Genomic DNA, 23,276 nt, shown 5'->3' with positions numbered 1-23,276 from the left:
GGTGACCCTGCTTGAGCAGGGGGGGTTGGACTAGATGATCTCCAGAGGTCCCTTCCAACCTCAACCATTCTGTGATTCTGTGAAATGACAATGCAAAAAACCCTCTTAATCTGGGCCCTACCCTCACCTGTTGAGTTTGATGTAGGGCAGTATAGACTCCAAAGTACATCAACCTGTACTAGAGTCCATCTCCGAGGTGGATCCCTAGATGTACCTGCTGGTTAGCAATGAAGATAGCACATAAGGGAAATGAAAGCAGGCAGTGTTCAGCCCAGCCTTTTTGCTTTAGACGCATCCCACCACAAGGTGGGATCCCATGATGTGGCCCTCGTTCCCTTGTGCTGCGTTTCTCACCTTTGGAGGTTCTTTGTAGGGTTCGCTGTAGAGAGTGCGTATCCTTCTGCGTTCCAGGAATTTGTTATCGGTTGGAGCAGGCTTACTGGTTTCCCCCTTGAACTGAGCGCTGTAACTGGTTTCATGGGTCATTTTCTCCTCTGGCGGCTTGTATTGGGCCTTAGCTTTTATAGCTTTCACAGGCTTGACATCTACCCAAGGTCTGAACTCGTTTCTGAAGAAAAAGAGAAAAAGAGTTGAGGAATTAAACCAACAGGAGAGTAGAGGCAATATAGAAATGAAACTCGCCCCCATTACTCAACAGAGTCTTATAGGAAGGGCTTTTGTCTCTATCCGGTCAGGTTTACAAAAAACCCTGACTCCCAACAGCTCATTTTTGACCTCATCCAAAACCCTCTAACACATTAGGAAAGGTTCAAATGAAATCTGTCTATCAAAATCAGCCAGTCCTGGGCACCAGACAGCCTTCTACTTCTGTGTCAATGGTCAGGTACCCCTTGAAAAGCTGGCCTCAGATGTCGTTATAAAGCCTTTTTGAAAGCATAGGTCCTTTCTTGGCTGTACAGCTTCACCTCAGCACTGAAACTACTTGCACACCGTTCCTGACTCTCACAGCTGGGGTAGAAGTGAATATTTAGAAAGGAACATAAAAATTTATGTTCCGCAGTAGGTGCCTGACAACTCACTACTGGGCACATGCCTGACAGCAAACTTATCTGTATGCAAGTGAGCGGGGCGATTCAGAAATGTAAAGAGCCAAGAATCCCTATAGGCACCCGTTACCCATGCCTGTAAGTAGTGAATTGCATCGTTCCTCCTTTAATGCACCAAATTAACAGCTTTGTTAATTCTGTAAAGGAACAATTTAAAATAAAGCTGTCTTAGAGTTAAGCCCAAGCAGACTGGGAAATGCAGTGTTTATCAAGTATCAAGCTACGGTCTCTCTTCATTAGCTGCTAATGGTGAATTTCAGAGTTACTGAAAAAAATGACACTATCTTTCTTTTCTTTTGTCCAGAACAGTGACTTCTTGAGTAAGACATATTTTAAAGATTTTCGGTGTCTGACGGACACATTCGGCTTCTCATCCACAGAATCCAAGTCTTGATTTTTTTAGTTCCTCCCAACAGAGCACCAACATCTTTCTAGATTTGAAGCAAAACGTTTCATTTCCTCACTGAAAATTGCCATTCATCTGAGAAAAAAATCTCTATCTGATGAGAATGGAAATGGAGAAACCTCAAGTGTGTTGCTACCTTAGACGGGTTGTCTTGTTCTCGGACATAGCCCCGGGTGGAGTTTAGATCCTAAAGACTCCAACACAAGCCAGGAGCTATCCTAGCGGTGGTGAGGCAAGGCCTTTGCAAAGGGATGAATTTTCCTCAGAGAAGAAAGCCCTTGTCTGGATTTTGGGACCTTGGAGGCAATGGGAGGTCTGCAGTCCCTCTCCCTCCTGCCTTGCTCCACCCAACCACCTTTGGGTTGTGTTACTCATTTTTAGCCTGGTTTATTAGGGAAATGAGYCTCGTGTGAGGGTGCTATGTATCTGCCAGCCAATTACCTCTTGTAACAGCTTTGAATGTTTTGATTCATTATCAATCAGATTTGACAAAGGGCAAAGATCTCAAAGATACTCAGTTTTTACTTTTATGAAAACAGGCAGTCAGACAAAAGCCAGAGGCTCAGGAAAGCTTCAGTTTGGGCATTCACACTTCATTAGTCACCAGATGATCCACTTAGGCAGGCAGACCAGGCTGCAGAAGTTCAGCTGTTGTCCCCAGGGATCAGTAATAAATTACACCCTTCATGTGCAGGATCAGTGGGTCTCCCTGCCCATCTAGTATCACATTTTGCCCACCTACTAGTCCCACTACAAGTCATGGAAAAGCCTTCTCTTTTGAGGTAACTGCTGGTTGCAACAGTCTCCCGGGTGTGTTTCTGCTCCCTAGACACCAAGACAATTATATTTAGGTCTCACTTTTTATGCCATGTGACTATGCTCCTGTCACAGTCAATGCAGACCTAGTCAGCATGGTCAGTGGAGCCTGGAGAGCAGGTGACTGCTTTACGGTGAGCTGAATGGCTCTTTGGGCTCTGCTGACCGACTAGATCTCCACTAAAGGGAATACAGCCTATGTGAAGACCTTTACACGTGCACACCTAAATGTAGGTATCTCAATCTGTGAGTTGAATACCACCTCCATCTCTTTATCCTTCCTTAGTGTTGATCCCAGCTACATCTACTTTTTCTTTTCCCCATGTTTCTTCATTTCCCTCCCCGTCATTTACAATTCAGCCCTTCTTGGGCTTAAATAATTCTGCCAAGGACCCAGGGATACTGCCTGTTTGAAGGGTGCTATTCTTCATGAACTGTGTTGCACTGAATGGGAATACATGAACGGGCTTATCTGTGTCCCCTTGGTTGCTATTCACCAAATGTCACCCATTCTTCCATAGAAATTTCTATGCTGTCCATTGTTAAAATATCCCCTCTGTATGAAGATTTGAGAGAAAGGAATTGGAAATATCTTTAAAGACCTGGATTGAAGATGCGAATACATGCTTTTTCACTAGAACATATTACTGATAAACTCAAAGCTCATCCCAAGTTTGTCAGAAGACAGGAGGCATCTTCCTAGGATCCAGTTTTGTTCCTTAAGTAGACTCTATATTCTCAACTGCTTTCCAAAGGAAACAAGACTATCCAGTTATTCTCTCTGTCCATGGCTACCTGTCACTTAGATCCCTCCCTAGCAACTTCTGAACCCATTTGCTGTTTTCAGTCAAATTTGTTGCAGGTAAAACTTCCAACACATTCCCTCAAAATCAATAACTGGGTAGAGGAGGAACATCCAAATGGTGTTCTTCAGCTGAGGAAAAGCCAGATACAATATATATTTTTAATCACTCTAAGGCCACAGCTAGCTGGCCCACCAGCCACATTGCCGACAGGCCAACCAACAAACCAGAGTCAAGTTATAAGCACAAGCCATCATTTATGCAGCCAAACAAACAGTGACAAAGGATGGAGCCCGGAGTACTGCGCATGTAGGGGCTGGACTTTAAAGATGGAGGACACAAATCAAGATTTGTTCATTCCGCTGCTCATAAAACGCTGGTTTATCTGGAGGTGAGCTCTGAAGCAGAGCGATCGTATTTGTTAGCGTAGTGCCTAGCAACCTCATTATGCACTGCATTATGCAAACGCGCAGCAAGAGATGGGCTGCTCCCTGAAAAGCCTGTGATCTCTGTAGACGAGACAGACACACGAGGCAGAAAAAAGGGAGAAAAAACAGTCCCCTGCTACCTGTGGGCTGGCAGAAAATGCATTTCTGCACTCCCCTCGAGAGCACTGGGTGCTCAGAACCCCCTTGCACTGGTCCCCAAAATGTGAACGGAAGAATCATGCAACAGAGCTGGGCTCTAATACCTGTCAGCCCAACAACAAATCTTAACTGGCATTTAAAAATGAGCATGAATTCCTCTGTTGTTCTCCATCTTTGATGTGCTTTGCTGGTCTTAATGCAAAAGTAACAATTCTGTGAGTACTCAGCCCCGTTGTACTTTCCAAAAGGACCCTTGACTTCCCTGCATCTCCTGAGATGAGCCTGGCTTTGCAGCCTAAGAAGATACTGGTAGCTGCTCTTGGGCAAATGCATGCTGACATACTATGTCTAACAGCTCTGCAATAGCTCAGCCAGGATCTTCTCTGGAAATGGACATTAAAAAGCTATTGATCTTGAAATACTTTCCAGTGCTGACAAACGAGTTATAGATACCAGATATGTGAAGGACTAGAACAGCACAGGGATTTGCTGAACATCTTGAAATCCTTATTGGGCAAAAGTGCTTGATTTCACATCCCCAGCTACTACATGACAGCCAGTCCCTTAGAGCAAGAGCGAGCATGGGCCACGTTCGTATGGTGTCCTACCACACCTGAGACGGACCCAGCTACCCTCTGCTGTGATCACACTCAAGTGCTCCATGTGCTCAGTTCTGCATATCTACTATCCAGAGCCTCCAGAGGCAATGGAAGGAGGAAAGAAACGTAGAGCTTTTACTAAAACTATGGCTGATGTGGCAGGCTGATCTCAGTGTCTATTTTTGGCATTTAGGTGACATATAAACCTTAAAATGGGGTACTAGAAAAGACATGGGCTGCTCTGTGCTGGTTTCCTCAGTATAGAGGTAGCGTAAGGTTCCTAAATCTCCTAGCCTCCACCACAGATGAGTGAGGGAAAACTACCTCTTGGGAATTGCCTTTGGAATATGCTACCTCCTGAACCAAGCCTAGCAATGGTTTGAAAAAGGACTAGTTAGCCTGGGCCAAAAATGTAAGCGGGAGTGTGCTAGCAATTTAACAGCCTGGATCATCACATTACAGTGCCAGGCACATTGAATTTCCTAACACAAAGGCAGCCTCGTCCCTCCGAAGGAGGCAGGTGCTTTGCTTGGGGTCCTTTTCTCTTATTGACTCTACGGAGAGGGGGAACATCTCAAGAAGGTGATCTAAATCCCCCTGCCAAGTCTGGTGACTCTGTCAAATATTTGCAGTTTGTCTGACACAGTCCTATGTCAGCACAAGCTCATCTTGTCCGAACAGCGTACAGCATGGCTAAACCCTCTTAGCAGTCGTGCTGTGCTATTTGGAACTGGTCTCATGCTCTGGGATATTTATGTCTCTCAAGGATGCTGTTCTGTAAAATTATACACTCGTTGCATGCAGTAAAGAAGCGATAGAGAAGGCTACACATTTAAGAGTCGATTTTTTTGGTATTCTTGGACTAGCAAAGATGTCTGCTCTCTCCGGTACCGTATTGGTTGCTCCTGTAACACTAAAACTAGTCCTGTCTTGGAAAAAGGCCCTGCAGTTCTGAAACCTCTCCCATTACTATTTAACATTCCTATTACTCAAGGCCAACCTTAAGGGGAAGATGCCAGAAAGTCAAAAATTCTGGCTACGATCTGAAATGAGCATGGTAAAACTTGTTGCTGTGTGTTTTGAGAAGAAACAGTCACAGAGGGTTCTGGACCACCGTTCCCAGTCTGCTCTGCACAAAATTATCCCTGAAAGTATTTCAGGAGTGTGGTATAGCCCAGGCTGTTCTTCCATGCCGGAGAGGGAAAGAGGTCAGCCTCAAAGCTCACCTAAAACCTGAGCAGAAGCCTTTGCTTACACTGCCCAAGTGAGTCACGAGTTCGGACTAGCACCAGCATGGAGATAATTCAACACGCACAGCTTAGTCTAGCTCTGTATTTCTTATCCAAGAGATTTTCATTGCTCTTAGTTTTGCTGCGAAAGATTTTAAGACTCGTTATCTTGGCATGACAGGGAGATACCGGGCTGACATACAAGCAAATTACAAGTTTCCTGATTATCTGCTGAATTTTGCAAAACGTCTGATGACCTTTTGCAAGCTGAGTCACCCAGGAAAAATTCCCACTGAAGCTAATGAGAATTTGGCCAGATACAGACATGACCAGAACATGGGGCTGCATAGGATGGGCAGATGTTTTGTGAATCAATAGGTACCAGATGTGTGCATTCTCCTTGTAACATCAGACCTTTTGCAAGATGATCTACATCTATCTAAGGCACAAGTTGCTCTCCATGTACATCAGCGGCTTTGCATGGGGCTGAATTCATCCTGGTTATTTTACTTTAACTGTGCCTTCTCCTTGGCAGAGGATAGTTAAAGGTGGCTGCAGGTGAAGGTGACCTGAAAATTGTCTTCCACATCCTCCTTCACCCCAGCTGGGTGACATGGGGTTAATGTGAGCTCTGAGCTATGGTGTGCAACCATCTCTGGAGATGCTCACCGACACTCGCTTAGGCATTGATTGCCTTCATCATCATTGATGGCCTTGAAGCCACAGCAGAGCTGAGGGGGAGATGCAGCCAGGTTTAACCTCCTCAAAGCTTCCGTCTACTATAAAGGACTTTAAAGAGAGGTTATGTTTGTTCAGAATCAGCATAGGATATTAAATGAATTCTACTGACAGCAGTTTTACTGGCACCAACCGAGCCTGATTCCCTGATCCTGATGTATAAGTATGAAATAATGAATGCTGTAGAAAAGGGAAACTGGGAATTTCATGGTGGAGCCCTGCACAGAAGGGAATTTCTAGCTTAATCTGAAAAAACAAAAATAGGAAAATATTCATATTTTTCAGAAAAATAAAAAAAAACAACTCAGGAAAAGTTTGGGGTTGGCCTGAAATGTTTCATTCATTCTAAATTGAAAAGTTAACTTTCCTTCTCAGTTTAATTCTTTTCCATTCCATTTTTCCTTATTCTACTTAGGACAATCTGAAAGGACTACGAACTCCCCTTATGAAGCAAAAAGTCAAACCGCTACAGAAGGAGTATTTCAGAACATCATGTTACTCTTTAATACTCCTCCAAACAAAACAAAAATGAAAATATAAATATATTTTGGTGAAACCATATAGTGCTTTTGACTGGAATTTTCAAATAATTTTTGACTTTTCTTGAATTACCGCTTTTGAGAATGTATTATTTGCTCCCAAATATTCTCCAGCTCCCTTCTCTCTCTTAACATATGAACAGAGATGTTCAATGAAATGAAACAGTGGGAGACCAAAAATCAATGATAATGCCTGGTCAAACTCTGGAACTCCTCTAAAGGAGGTCACTGAAGTCCAGCATACAGTGAAATTTAATTGTCATGGCTACTTAGATGGATATTGAGAATATTCAGAGTTATCAAAGGAAATTGCAGCAACACAGTCCTGAGATAATAATTAATGCCATTCTTCAGCATTTAGCTATTCTCTCAAAACTATGGGCTGAAGCAAGAGCTATTCCACACTGTGGGCATCTCTCGTCTCCCTCAAGTTGTCTGGTGCTGGCCATGATCAGACAGAAGATATTGGACTACCTGGACTGTGAGCAAATCTTGGTGCAGCCTTTGAGGATCATATGAGGAACATACATACACACATTTTGATCCTAAGTCTCTTCGCTCTTTTCTGATGGTAAAATTCCACTTGGATTTAATATAAATAGTCCCTGTATCCTCCTGCAAGTACAACTGATTTTGAAGATAAGCCTAATCAAAGGATATCACTCAGCAAGAGCCAACACATGAATAGCGACCCATGTTGAGGTCCTTCTGACCCAAATTGTCCTATGAGCCTATATCAACGTATGCCATGTACCACAGTGATGCCTGTACCTGGTGATTTGGTGTTTTCAGTCCCGGAATTAGTGAATAAACAAAGTGAAATAGCATCCATAAAAGAATCAAAGCTGCCCCTACAATGCTTCCCAGGTTGGTGGTTGAGGCACATGCTTTGGAGACAAGAGATGGGAGTTCATAGCTGACCAGGCAGAGGAAAGCCATTAACCTGGCATCAGTCCCATCTATGGGTTGTGCTTTACCCCTTGGCCTCTTGGCTCACCATGTAACGAAGAACCATCCCTCTAGCAGCCCTCTGAATTCAGCTCTTCATTGACTTTGCTTTCCTCACTTTTTTTCCTGAAGCTGAAATGCTTCATTTCAGGAGGAGTGGAATGTTTTGTGCTGAACTACAAGGAATATTTATCTTTTAATTTGGGGGAGGAAAAAGACAAGTCACAGTATTTTACTTGGTTCAGATCAAATGGATAAAACCCCTCCAATCTTCCAGTCTGGCTGCTATGTGAAAAAATCACCAGCAATCTAGGGCATTCAACAACAAATGGCACAATATGTTATTGCCTTCCAGAAAAATAAGTCTGAAGTCCTGGACCCAGATGATTCCTTGCTTCTTCTGAAAGCCTGACATGTTACTACAACACAGCGTGTTCTCTGCACCCAGAGACATGGATTTCAACACTTCAGCACATGTCCCAGCCCTCTTTGAATAAAAGGTCAATTCCAACCAACTCCTACTGCAATTGTCTTGTTGACATATAAGATCTGCCAGCACAAGCACAAGAACTATCCCTCTTTCTCTGCTACAATCAACATGAAGTGCTCCTGTCTCTGACTCCAATGCATATGCTTAAAGACAGCTTTATTCTCTAATGCCCTTGTTATTATTTTGTAAACAGTAATTTACTGTAAAGCTGTATTGAGGCTGTGAATGGTGTGATGAAGTTCCTGGTGCCCAAGATTATTTTTTTTCCAAACATTAATAATCAGCCTCTAGCCCACATACACACATGCACACACATACACACAGAGAGCAAATCAATGAGCCAATACCTAATGAGTTGTGCACAGAAACTAAAATAATTTGATATATTTATGTATGAATCTGAAACTTCAACAATGCACAATGGACCAAGCGTGAGCAGGCACGTGATGGACACAGTATCTGTGGACATCTCTAGCTGGGGCCCATCAAGTACAGCAGTGGTGTAAAAGAAGAGGAATGTGTTGAGCCTTCAACAGGGTGGCTGCAGCACTGATTCAACCAGGCTATAAGCGAGATGCGATTAAGATACTGAAAGGGATGGAGTCTAGTCATTTGGCAAGAAGATCCCACACCACGATTCATTTCTGAAAGGTGCTCGAATTAGCTGCCCATAAATCATGGATATTGCATTGCCTTAGGGTCAGTGTTACCCATGTAGCCTTCTAAGGATGCAGAACTATTGCATATGCTTTTATGCCCAAAGCATCACAGATACATGAATGAAGGTGATGGTGAATATGACAGAGGTCCAAGAAGGCGAGAGAGCAATGGAGCTGTGGAAGAGCATTCCCAAGAATACCAGCTCTGCCAGGGCTCATGTCTCAGGACAGAGAAATAGAAGAGATGTGGGGACCATCTGTAAGGAATAGCCATCCATTGGGATATTGAGGCTGAGGGAGTTGCAGTTACCGTGCTTGTGTCGATCTCAACAGCTGAAACAGTATCCTGCGAGGAGAAGTAGCATCTGGCTACTGGAACAGTGCTATAACATTAAAGGTTGACTGAAAGTGGCCTTAATAATACTGGAATAAAAGAGGAAACAAAGGCAATGTCCAGGGGGTACAACGTGCCCCCTGTAGCTATTCCCAGTGAGCTATTTTGCATTAGTTGTAGACTCAGGGTTGTCTTCAATGGTCCACTATGATGATGTACCAGCTGTACCATGAAGCATAATGCAATAGTCCTCTCTGGAGGCTCCACATACATGAAGCAGTTTGGAGAGGTCCATGTGTGAAAGGAAAGGGTGAGATAAATTCCCACACCTGGAATAGGTGGCACATCTGGCCACCACTGGCAGCCACAGTCCACCTAATTGTGGATCTTAGGGTAAACACCCCCATGACTACCCCCTTCCTCCTGGTGCAACCTCCACCTTAGCTCCACTGTTCACCCTTCAGCCTTTCATCTAAGTCCCTGTCCTCAGTCAGCCATGGGAAAGGCAGAGTCCAAGCCAGATAAAGGATATCCATCAGTCTCTGCTATAGCCCGGCAGCCCAAGGCTCTGCCTATCTCCTAGTGGGTAAATACCCACCAAAGGGAAGAGCGTGGACTCTGCGGAAGATCCCTCTGGGAAATGATCCTGCAGAAATGCCAGAAATTAGGGGAAGGTGCATGTGGAGATCCGGAGAGAGGTTAAACACAGTGGCAGTGAGACCTCAGGAACCAGATCCTTACTATTGTGAATTGCCACACCCTTTGAGAATACCTCTCTGAATTTCCCTTGACGTTATAAGCTAGGGGGACCTGCTGGGGAAGGGAAAAAGTGAAGAAAATACAAAAATTACACTGAGTTTCTAATAAGCCTGTTTGTTACCAAACTCAAAATACAATTTCAACATTCACTTCGTAGTGGCTGACTTTCCAAGGGTCTAAAATGGTACTATTCGCACCTCACCTCACTCTATAGAAATTCAGTCCAAGCCAGAGACCCAATTCTGTTCAAACAGAAAGACTATGCATGGTCAATGCATCTTATTATGGTGACCAGAAACTCAGAGCCACCTCCTCAACCTGAGCCATGACAGTCAGCCTCAATGGGCCACGTTTGCAATACCATACGGAAGCTGCCGTGCTGTCTTTGTACGGGCTCGAGCCTGCAATGTTGGTGAGCACAACACCAGTGTCACTGATGCACCCAGCTAATGCAGCCCGCTAGGAAAGTTCCCAGGGTGATCACAGCCTGACATTTCTGAGCATGCTTGCAGAAATAACCCATCTGTAAATGTCATGCTCACCCCTGGAAAATGGGTCAGGACCAAGTCGAAGCTCTGTTAACACCCCATTTAATGTCCTGTATGTCTATTCTCCGCTTGGCTGGAGAAAGAGCACCATCATCCTTCAAATGGGCAGATGACTCTAAAATTTGCCACAAGGTTAAGCAAACAAAACAGCTCATCACATGGATGCTTTGGTAGAGGAAAATCTTTATTGATGAGGCACTGTAGGAAGGTTAGGGTTGGGAAAAGAGTTGTCATAGGCAGATCTGAACAGGCTGCAGAAATCTGAACAGAGCTAGGAGAGCCCAACTGCTCTTGCAAGGACTTGTTGGGCCACAGAGCACTACGTGTCTGACTCCCTCACAAGAACACACACACAACTACCAGTGCACTAGCAAGGTACAGACACATGAAGCAATGAGGCTCACTTGGTAACACATCTTAAGGTCCCAGGGAAAGACCCGTAAGAAGCAGCTTTCATATTAGGAAAAGTGGAGCAAGTTGCAATGACAACATAGCACAGAAAAATCTGCTTTTCTTCAAGTGCAAATACTCTTCAGTGCAATTCATATCAATGAATTTATTCAGACATCTAATTGGGTACACAGACACTGGCAGCCACCTGCAGTGATGCTGCGTGCTGGATCTGTCTCCAGCTAAAGTTTGTCCGCGCCCATCCCCATGCAAAGCAGCATGTCATAGCCATGTTCAGGCGGTGGCCTTGTGAGCCCTGCCTTTGGCTTCAGTGGGATTCTTGGTGGAGAGATGATTCCAGCATCTAGCTTCAAGGGTCTGAAGGCATGAACGAGAGATGAATTAAAAATTGTGTTAGTCCAGTTCAGTAAAACATTTCAGCACATGTGTAATGCTCCCTCTTAGCAGCTCCTCCCATGTAAATATGGGCATTAATGACTTCCTGAATCAGAGCTGGCATGACCACTTTGAAAAAGCTATACATGAACCTCCGATGTGATTTTAAGAGGGGAATCTAGCACAGCAAGGTGCACTAACTAAGGTTGAGGAAAATGAAGCTTTTTAGGTCAAATGAAGCAATTACGTTTCACAAACTCCTAGTTCAATCAGACTACCCCAGAGATGTGACAGCAGGACAGAGAGAGCATCCAAAGGCATCACCTTTCATGAACGACAGGCCAGACTGTTCAAGAAATGAAGAAATGCTGCCCAAGGCGATAAAGGACGGTGCTGCTCTCTGATCAACACCACCGAAAGAGCTGGCAGGCTTTCTGGTCCAAACTGCTCCATTTGCACTGCTGCAATAACCCTGTTCTCAGGCGTTTTCACAAAGATCATTTAGCCTCGTAGTGAAGGCAGTGACTGCTGGGGAATAACCCACTGTCTTGACCTTCCCAGATGCTCTGATGTGAAGCAGCTTAAGCTTGTTGCCAGCTCTCATTCTCCAGATCCTGGCCCTGGTCCAAGATGGGGGATGCTTTAATGATACTGCAGTTTAGCTGCATAAGAACCGCAAGGTTTGCCCTTTAGGCAGAAGATGGAGATGGGTGGTGCTGGAGATGACAGGTAAGATTTTGTCCAAATTTGTTCAAATTATCATCCAAATCATGGATGCAGAACAATGTGCCTCTCCAAAGGAAGGTCAGGAAATGGTTGGTTGACACAAAAGAGAAGCCTTGGCTCTCTGTTGTTGCAATATGATTTGCCAGGATGTATTTTTCTACTCCCTTTAGGGATTCATTACTTTCCCTTCTTTCTGTGTTTCTAATGGAGCTCAAAATCAGTGTTGCTCTTTGATTTCCTTTCTAGTCTGCACGACAGTGTAATTGCTCGCCCTGACATGGGAGTAGAAATAGAATTGGCAGTAAAGGGGGTAGAGGAGGAACATGGTGAAACTTAAATAGCAGGTATTGTTTTGCCATTGCATTGATGACCTGGGTCATTATTACATACTCATCACTGTAGTATCTACTATATGTCTATATCTGACCTTCTCACGTACGCTGATTGGGCACCAGGTATTCTAAAGCTTAAACATACACATGAAAAATTAAGAAACTAGTTAGGCATGGTCTCAGTTTCAGTTCACATAAGAATCCAATACTGCTGTGGGCTCTAATAAAAGACCTAGTCACCTGATTTCAAAAGGTTCACATGTCCAAGATGGTAATAAGGCAAAATCAACTGTTGGGTGGCCATCCTAGGAAAAGGGAGAGCTTGGATCAGGGTCCCCTTGTGCATTCATGGAGGAGGCATTGAGGAACAAGGACCCTGACCACTAAGTGGAGAGCAGTAAACCAAGCTCTATAGCGAATTTAGCCGCAAGAAGAAGCACTGCTGCTGGCTGCGGTTACAACCTCCTGCTAGTGCTCGCTGCTGAATCGGGTCACTCTTGCTCGGCAGAGCAGTTTTATACCTCCCTCCCATCCTGCTCAGTGCAAACGTACCCTCTCCCCATGCACGCACACTCAGCTAGCACTGCTCAGCCTCACTATAGCACGCATTGCAAAACCATGGCTTGTTGTACAATTAAAAAACATTAAAGAAAACGATCACGGTAAAAGAAGAACATGTATGAAATCACTGAAGACGGTTTTCTACTAGATAGATTTGAAGTTCGCCCAAAAGCCTTGAACACCATGGAGCCCTTTTTTCCATGGCAACAGGGACTCAGTGCAGTCAGGTTTGGTTTGCATGGAGGTGGGATGGGCTCAGCCCCTTCCCTACCCTGCTGGAGTCAATGAGAAAACACCTATTGATTTTAACGGGAGCGGGACAGTATCCTTAATCTGTTATCGACATGGTAGGCATTTCACGGTCAGTGTAGACTATAACTGAATGGATCAATCTGCTCAGCATTTTTCATCCTCTCCGGCCAGCCAGCTGTTCCACATCCTTCCTGTGGGCAGACTTGCCATTCCAACGTGGTCAATCCCTATCAGTACTAAAGCTGGATCAGTTACAAGCTGCCAAAAGTCCAGCRCAAAGAAAATACATATTTCTTCCATCCATACTGCTCATGGCAGCCAAACACGTAGTGTCCGACCCTGCAGTCTCCTGACAGCGTCCCCTCTGCCTTCAAAGCTCCAGGAGAGCTGATGGAGATACTGATGCAAGGTCACAGCCTGAACTGCCGCTCACACTAATGGATAGGTTTCCTAGATGCCTATGGGATAGAGAAGCCTGTAGCCCAGCTTTGAGGCCAAGCTGTAATCTGGATGCCCTCTTATTTTTTGTTAGACCACTGAAACCTGTGTGTAGTAACAAGCATGTTGAGCTCCTACACTTTCACAGCTCAGGTCCTCCAAGCTCAAATATCATCTGCGAGGACGGATGAGCACATGCATATGCTTAGCCACATGGCTCCTACGTCACCTCATTTTATCCTATCCCAGTCTACAAAGTAAAATACAATAAATAATCCAAATGTCTTTTATATATATATATATATATACATTTGGATGCATAACACCATATTCTCAGAAAGGGAAAGGGAATTCAAATCAATGACACTTTATCCTTCATCCACCCACATCTACATTTTATTATGGTGCAAACTTCAGAGGGGCATCCTTGCTGAATGCGGTGTGCAGTTCTGTGGCTTGGTTTATGGTCTCCCACTGACCTGTGCAGATACTTTTGCAAGAACTACTCCAGCAGAAATCCCCTGAATCCCTCAGCTGGCAGCACAGGGTGCTAGATCCAGTATGATGAATGTTTCATGTTGAATGGTTCTGTGGTTTGATAAGCTGCATTTCCACTATGTCCCAAGTGTGTTAAACAAGTAAGTGAAGTCAGGCACAGGGAGACAGGCTACACACGACATACGCAGCACGACAACAATGCCACTACAAGTAATGCAGCCCAGAAAGTGGATGAAGCCAAGATTAACCCAGATTTGGTCTGATCACTTCTCTCTGGTGTGCCTACGCACGTCTATATGTATTCGAGCTTGTGACATTTATTTACAAGATTATATATAATGAAACTAAGGCAATTTTTTTTTTAGCAAGCAAAAGTGACTAGACAGCTGCTGGTTTTGGCAGAGAAGGCTGAATTTTGCTTTCCATTACCACCAAAAAATGCACCCACTGAAGCCTTCTTAGGTTGAAATTACAAAGTTGTAATTATTTTTAACTAGGAGAACTGATAGAGATGGGTGTGAACTGCATATATGGAAGAAAAGAGTTGAGTCTTGAGCAAGGATCTTGACTTAAAGGATTATTAAGCTTAGAAAAAGCAATGAAATGCCGAGTTGCTTTTTTCCCACTTCTTTACCTCTATCCTTAATACTGTCTTACTTCAGGGCAGCAAAATCTAGAAGTAAATTTGATTTGTGCTCCACAGGAAGGTGCAGAGTTAACATCAAGTGAGCTCCCGCTCCAGACTTTGCATGAGATATGTAGAATTATTGGGGAGGAAATGTAAGGGCATTACACTGAAATTACACTGGGTGACGTGCTGAAGGTTGATTGAAAGCACAACAGAAAGCCTGAGCTGGGCGAAGCAGACAGACGATTTAGAGGGACAGCACGGAAGAATGGGAAGGTAAAAAGGCTTCTTTGAAAAGGGCATGAGAACAGTAGAGAGTTTTGCAATACGCCTATGTGGCTCCTTAGGAAACCATAAAACCTATCACAGCAACTCACTGGGGCTACGAGGGTGTAACCAAGAGCAGGATTAGGTCCATTCAAGTGTATCCCATTTAACACAACAGAGTAATATTCTGCCCACTCTGTCTCCAGTTGACTCTGCTTTTTTTAGACGCTACCCAGGCCTGTAGAAGGCACAAAAGGAGACGAACTGTAGAAAATAAGAAGAGTAATATTCCTTTGCCTTCCACTTCACCACCCCTTCTCTGCAAGCTTTGGAAACCATCAGCATTACTTGTGCAACAATAATTATTTAACGGGGAGGACTCACCAACTCCGGCTCCCAAACAACTGGATGAGTCCCATGGTACCAAACCAGTAAACACTGGGACCATCAAAGCTGCCTCAGAGGAGTCTGGGAAAGAGACAGCACAAGACACAGGAGCAGATGGCTATATTGTGAGATCTCTTCTTAATTAGGTAACACACGAGGTAAGTGCATGAAGCAATTACTGGTCGCTGTTGGTACCAGAGACGTGGACGCTGTCCGTACTAAAGCTGCTATGAAATAAAAGAGCAGAACTGTTGGAAAGCTTTATATGGTAGACGGTGCAAAAGTAGCTTTTGGAAGAAGGTTATTTTATAATTAATTTGCTGCTTTCAAGGGCTTTTCCAAAGCTTGCAATACAAGGAGGGAAAAGCTTTGAAACTGAAGCATGGACAAAACGGGTTGTCTCTTTTACATCAAAGGTGCTCACGTTCACGGAGGCCCCTTTCAGCGTTTGATGGGAAGCGTCACTCTAAGCATCTTCCCCTGGGATTAGGCACAGTGCAACACCATGGAAACACCCCGTTCTCACACGTGTGATGTAGCATCAAGTGATCGAGGCTGGCGCTCCACTACAGGGCAGAGGCATGAAGCCGAAAGGTGCAATGAGCAGAGCGTAGGATTTAATGTAGTAGAGATGTAGTTTTCTGTTTCCGCACACAAAGAGCCTGTGTGTAATGTACTTTGAGCTAAAACAAGACCAGATGAAAGAAAAACCCCAGGAGACTGCCGGGTGTGAGCATCTCCTTCGTGAGACACGAAATGGCTGCCTGTGCCAGCAGAGAGGATTTACTAATGCCGTACGCAGAAAGCAAAGCCCTAGGAGCCGCACGGCAAAGCTGCAGAAACGCCTACGAGACTTGGAGCCTCTTCCCACCTTCAGATGCGTCTTGCATCGATGTGGTTTTGGGAGCCAATGGGACATGACTACCCAAGGGCCTGACGTCCAGGGGTCTGTAGGCACCTCCAGACCCAGTCTCGGGTATCTAGTGGAGGCCTGGGCACTTTAACACCAAAGCTAATGTGTCCAAAGATGCAGGGTGCAGAAGACAGTGCTGTCATAATGTGGCCACACGGCTCCTGGACTGGGCCAGGTTTGTGTCCCCTTGGCTTTGAGAGCGATGGAGAAACATGCTATCCCCTCCTCAGTTAGGTGTCGAAGTTGTCCTGACTGTTTCACAAGCATAGCAACATCTTTTCCCTAAAAAAAAAAATCATAACAAGCCATAGCGGCCCTAAAAAAACCCACATGGATCACGGAAACCTGCTTCCCAAAAAGGATACTGTTAATTTAGAACTGAATAGAAATATCCCCAATTATTTGCCTTGTTTCTGTTGGCATCTCTGTCCTCACTCCAGTACCAGTAGCCTTGGCTCTAGCAACCTCCCCACCCTCTCTGCAAGGATCTGCAATCACAGATCTACCTGCCAAACCTCAGACCAGGTTGCCAGCACATGCGAGTGTGCATTGCAATCCCTTTTCTAAAGCAAAAAAACCCCTCGCTTCCCAGGTATTAAATTTAGGGAATAAAAATAAAAAGCACAAGTTCTGCAACTCATCTGCAAAGAACTAGACGGAGGATTTGCTATTATTATTCATTTTTGTAGGCACAACAAATGTTTACAGCCTCTCTGAGCCATTTGTATCCACTGAGTAAATAATACGCATTTGAAAATGAGTTGATCTGCAAATACTTCTGCCTTTGGAGATGTTCCAATCTTAATCGGGAAATAAAACATGCTAGGGAAAAATGTATTAAACAGGTACTTAATTGAGAGATGAAATGGGAGAAGAAGATGCTGTTCTTGTCTCCCAGGCAAAGCATGCATGTTTTAAACACACTCCTAGATTGATATTTATTGCAACTGACAGAGCAGAAAGGCTCAGAAGAAGCACTCCTTCCTCTCCCATAAATAATTCACTCCTTGTAACAGTTCATAAAATGTTTATATTAAGTAATAATTAAATATTGCTTAAAAAAAAAAATAACGAGCATTACAGCCAAGAGAAAAATATCATCCCAAATGAGGGTGGGGAAAACGAACGTCTTGCAACTGTCACATTGGATTTTCTCTGCTGAGAACAACTCAAAGCAAAAGCAGTTAAAAGATGCAGTTCTTTGCTGCACTACATCTTCCCTCTGCTCTGTTGCATCAAATCCCCGTCTGATCCCAAACCATAGGTCTCTTTCTATTGAGCTCCGCAAGGTGAGCATGGAGTCTGCTCTCATGTGTGGAAGTACACTGGGTTTCTCCCTCTGTCCATGCAACCATGGAGTGGTTTTTAGGCATGCAGGGCAGGGTCAGTAGTCCCTTTTCAACCTCTGACATTGAGCTATGGTGACTCTCAAGCCTCTGCAGCGCAGAGGGTTTCTTCTTTGCATCCACAGCCGTATTTACTTTGCCGTGCACTTGGGAGATGCTAACTCTCTGGATCACCCAGGCGTTGCATCTCTAGGGCCGTTTTCACCTCACATCACCATGGCTTGGTCCCTTGGGCTAATGTACCGCCTCATCCTAAGGGTGCACGGAGCTGCTAGGTCTAAATGCTCCTGTCTGACTTTGCTTCCCTACATTTCTAGATGCTCTTTTAAATCACCTTAAAGGGGCGGATTTGGGCAAGTGGCATTCATCCATCCTGTCGTCATGATAAAAGAAAAAAATCAGGAGTCTCTAGCTGGGTCTTACAAAAGAGAGATGACCAAGTTCACTAAGCACATCTGAAAATGCCAACTCCGGACAGTCATGAGTCATGACTTCCCGCCAGCACACAAGGGTCAGACGTGGTGTCTCAGACCAATTCCGGAGCCAAGGAAATGTGCCTGAATTTCACCTAGAGACACTCAGACTCTGAGATGCGATACAAGGCTGTGAGCATGGCAGGGAAGGAGAGAGGGTAGTGGGGGTAATGACTGAGGATCAGCAAGAAGCCTAAAGATAATATGAATCAAATATCATCATGCATACACTGAGGCACTTTTTATTAAAACTGTAATTGCTTGATCCAACCTGTGCCCTGGGGAGCATAAAGAAAAGCAAGTAGTACCAAGGTCACTGCAGACAGAAAATCAATGCAGGGAATGAATGGTAATCTTTTTACTTTTTCCCTGTTTCATAGAGAGGGACTGTGGAGCTATCATGCTGGCATCTCCAGGGATGCATAATATCCCTGAGACCTCGGACTTGCTCCAGCAAAGCACTTAGTTCATTTTTAACTTTAAACATCAAAGCCTTCCTCCTCTTGACTGTGACCACATCCCAACGGACCATTATATTTCATATATGCAAAGACAAGTATCCACTTCTCTGTGGTGCTCTGTTCTCTAACAAAACAATTCAATACTTTCAGCTTTTTGCAGTGATCRTGTTTTCTACATTTCTGGCCTCTCTGAGGGGTCTCCTCAGGACTTTCACCATTCGGTCCACAATTCTACTGAAGCACAAAGCCAAAAAATCAATGCAAGACTCTACCTGAGGCTTTACTAATGTGGAAGGATGTCACTTCTTATACATGACTTTCCTCTACATACATCACAGCATGTTACTTGCCACAAAAATCTGTATTTTTTTTTTGGCAGTACAGTTGACATCTGATTTGTGATTCACTGCAGAACTCCTAGTACACCAGCTGTTCCTATCTTGCACTGGTACAGCTGATGACTTCTACCTATATATCATACTCTGCCCTCACCTCTCCTGAAGTGCATCCTATTTATTTCAGGCTGTTTTTCCAATTTGTCAAGATGTCTTTGAATGCCAGTTCCAGCATGCAAAATGATTTAGCCAAACACAAGTAATGGACTCAACACAGAAGCACGTGGATGAAATACGGCATTGTACAGGCAGCCACATGAGATGGTCCTAATGCCCTATTCTGCCCTTAAAAATCTCTGAAGTGCAATAGGGTACCAGTTACAAAAGCTGGAGGGAAGCAGTGCTGTAAATTTAAACTGCCTGTGAGATCTTTAGGGAGGTCACATCCTATACAAAAGGGATGTGTGAACTCAGGAAGACCTGAGCCCTTCTACCTTGCAATGTCGGGTCAGTGTGATGCAGAAGGCCTAGCTAAGCTAACGGTATCACCAAGCTGAAACTGTGATTTTCATGCAGAGACTCATCCAAGCTCCAAGCTGAGCACAGTCTTTTTTTATGACTCCACTGAGGTTTGGATCAAGCTCTTGGGAGATGTCTCTAGAGCTCCAGAGAGCCCTATCAATGGGCTATCAAGGATGGCTCTGCCAGAATTGTAATAAGAATGTTAAGATTAATACGAATAAAATACAAATGGAAATGTGCGTATAAGCACCAGAAGAAGCACTAGAATTAAGGTTACAAGAATGGCCTGTATTGATAACAGAGGTCACCTTTGCCAATCAATCACATTGAGGAATGGGCTGTTTCTCCAAACCCAAAGCCCTGCACTCTGGTAAGAGCACAGCACAGCTGAGTCTCCAGCAGAAGAACCTCACATTGCCAATAGGAAGCTAGCATGGAGGTTGCAGCCTATCACATATACCAGTCCTTCTTCTGTTAGCCCACCAGGAAGGTGGACTATAGCAAAGGCCCACCCATAACAACTGTTGACTCCTAACAATATAAAAGATCTGTCCAAAATTGAGTTTGCTGTCACCAGTCTGGAAGAACCCAAGACATGAAATGAGCACTCCATAGCTGGTGTCTCTTAGCCTGTGCTGCACGTAACTGATCCTAATCAGGCCACTTGAACATGTACATCTTGGTGCTTGTCACTATGGGGTTTGAGTGTATAAATCAGTGAAATCTATGACAGAAAGAGAGTACGTAAAACTGACTTATTTAGAGAGAAACGGTCTTCCATATGGTCTTGCACTGAGTATTATTACACTAATTTCCTACAGTATCCAATTTCATGAGTATATGATCACCTGCGATGTGCAGCTGCAGCACGAGAGCTGCGCTTTTGCTCTCTGGTGCACTGAGGGTGTTCATTTATCGCTGCAGATGTCCTGAACACACCTGCAGCACCACTAAGGGCTTCCTGGGGGATATCTCCACTCCTGCAAATGCAGAAGAGGGATGTGGTGTTCATAGCAATTAAGGGCCACTCTGATTCCCCTCATTTGACCTTCTGCATAATGCATCCATAAAGTTTTTAAACTAAGGGCATATCCCCAAACCTGGATGCTACCAGGCTCCAGTCTCGCACTGGGCAATAATGGGCTTGAACATGCTGTCTGATGAAATCCAGAACTGGGACCAAATTAAATTAGTTAGAATTGTTTGTCTGCACTTTGAGAGCTTAAAATAAAACAATCCACTGACTTGTATTTCAAGTGCTTATAGCTCTCCCTGACATTAGAGCAAAAAGGCTATGAAAACAGCCCATAAGGCACTGTACCGTCTTCAGACATCCTAGCCCTTCCTACACCATGACAGTAGAGGTCTCCATTTTCCCCTATTTTCTAAAAGCACCATGTCCTCACTCCGTTCCAATTTCCACCGATCACCTAGTTTGACTTCCCACCCAACTCAGTAAAGTACTTGGTGATGCTTTACTTCACACATCAGTGTGACACAGTCAAAATTCTGCTTTCTCAGTTCCAGCAGGAACTTATGGGAGCATCCTTCTTCCCCAAGAGGGTGTGAAGAAGATGAAAATGTGTATGTTGCTGCTGAAAGACTATTAGACATACCTGTAGAGATACTAGAAGACCAAACTTTTGAGAAAGGAAGGGCTGGGCAGACTTGTTGGGCTTCAACTCACAGCCATGTCATGCCAAGTTTAAAGAAACTTCTTTTAGTTGTTCACTGTGAGCTTCACCCACCACAGCGAGAACTGCACTACATTGTGGGACCTTTGGTCTAAACAAAGCTGACTGCCTCCCCTAACCACTTATCTGTAAGAGCTAGGCTTTGCAAAAGCTGACCACAAGGCTGTCAAGATGTCAGATGTGTCTAAAGACTCCGGCAGGAGTCCAAAAGACAGAACTGTTCTCACAGCCAACAGAGCCACCTGTGTTTTCTGAGGGTTTCCAGCTCTTCAAGTGGGGATAGATGCACAGAGCTGGCCAGGGAGAGACACAGATCACAACTGGTCAGAAAACAGAAACCTTTTTCTCCTCAGAGGACAGGGATCAGCAGGTTAGTTACTACACCTGGAACAGGCAAGAAGAGGAATTATGGCAAATGGGTCTGGGAAGGATCTCAGAAAACATCAAATGCAACCCATGCTCTGGGGCAGGATCACGGGATGGGCCATCAGTCTTTTTGCATCTCCTCTGGCGGCTGGCTACCCTTCTGGAGGTGCTATAGCCAGATGATGACTGAAGCAACCCGCCCTATGCACTACCAGAAATCAGACTGACTGAATCCAGCAGCCCCTTCCCACTGGATTGAAGGTTATCAGGAGCCATGGGAGCATTCCCCCAATTCCTCCTTTTTCAGAAGCACAACTGCCTGGTTATCAAGAAGGCACCAATGCCAGAGGGAAGTCACCTCTCCACCCTTCCGTAGAGAACTGCAATAGGAATGACAGCATTGGTGTGAGTGGGGAATGGATGGGACATCAGGTATGGAGGCACCAGGACACACGAATGGCAGAAGAAGGGCTGTAGGAGAGGCAGGGGTCAATGATACCTGGATTGGCAGGTCAGCGAGAGCCCAGCACAGCTACGTGCTGCTCCTCGGCACACCCAGGTCAGGGACAGCGAGTGAATTCCTGACAAATATAAAGGTGGGACCGGACAGAGAGATCAATCACTGTCAGCTCCTAAGGAACGAAAGGCTCATCCAAAGGCAGCACAAGGTCACCAACCTCAGAAGAGCCTCAAAGACATGAGGAGGCATCTCTCCTGACATGCCTTCTCCTCTGGGAAGGAGCCCTTGGGAAGACACTTGGAGAGAAATATTTTGGTGACGGCAAGTATGCAGGCGTGAGACCATAAAGGAACGAAATCACTTCCCCTCTTACAGCGTCCTGCACAGAGCTTTGCAACAACATTGCTGCAATGCTGCAGCGTCGCATCCAACAACCTCATCCCTTCCTGGGAGACAGGGCTCAGCTCCAAGCCTCCGCGATGGGCGAGGAGCAGAGCAGAGCCACCGTGCATCGTAACCACGCAGCACTGATCCATCCCGGTGCCGTGGCAGGTACAAGTGCTTCCCGTGCTTCCATTTCAGCATCTAGGTGGGTGCAGGGAGCGTTTATCCCAATGGATGGAGGAGAGAGCACAGCACCTTTTGGCTGCGACGGGTCCCAGTTGATCGGGGAGCTGCCGTCTCTCTGCGTGACTACCCTGCAGGAACCCTTCTGGGCACCCCGGCGGGACCACATGGTTTCCTCTCCTTCCTTCCATGCCACTGTGTCATCTCTCCCTCTGGCTGCCTGCCAACAAAAACCTGCTCGCAGAAGCCTCAGCGCGAGTTACCATAGCTACTCGCCGACTCCGCGACAAGCTGTGCCGCTCGGCTGAGACGGGCACGTTTATCCCCCCGACACACGGCGTACCTGGCGTGCTGGGCTGCCTCCCAGCCATCGCACGTCGGCCCCATGCAAATCTAGCCCAGTGTTTTCGGTACTTTAATAGCATAAACCTAAACCTCCCTGCCCTTTTCTTTCTCATGCCCGCTTTTTCCTCCTTGCACTCCCCAGTAGTGACTAACCTTTGTAGGACAGACATCGGTGGATCTCAGGCTTGGCAACCTCAGATTTCCCCCCTCTTTTTTTTCCCATCTCTCACACCTTCCACACATCCATTTTATACCCAAAGAGAGCACAAAGCATAATCTAACCACCCGGATGGTTCGCAGCGTGCGGGCCTCCACAATTCCCCCACAAAGTGGTGGAAAAATCAAGACCCTTGCATCCAATTCCTCCCTTCCCCAGTTTTACTAGCTCCACCGATAG

At 45.2% G+C, this 23,276-nt stretch overlaps 1 protein-coding gene across 1 annotated transcript in view; it reads right to left on the bottom strand.

The window, feature by feature from the left end:
* Positions 1-23,276, bottom strand: part of MAP6 (microtubule associated protein 6) — a 51,686-nt gene that overhangs the window by 15,345 nt on the left and 13,065 nt on the right. The window contains exon 3 of the mRNA XM_026074733.1: positions 355-568. Coding sequence (XP_025930518.1) covers positions 355-568 — 214 coding nt within the window. The remainder of the gene's footprint in view (positions 1-354; positions 569-23,276) is intronic.

Source organism: Apteryx rowi, unplaced genomic scaffold (assembly GCF_003343035.1).
Source record: "Apteryx rowi isolate R43461 unplaced genomic scaffold, aptRow1 scaffold_399, whole genome shotgun sequence".
Lineage (NCBI taxonomy): Eukaryota > Metazoa > Chordata > Aves > Apterygiformes > Apterygidae > Apteryx > Apteryx rowi.
The sequence above is the reverse complement of the archived record's forward strand: the minus strand, read 5'-3'. Positions and strand labels throughout refer to the sequence as shown.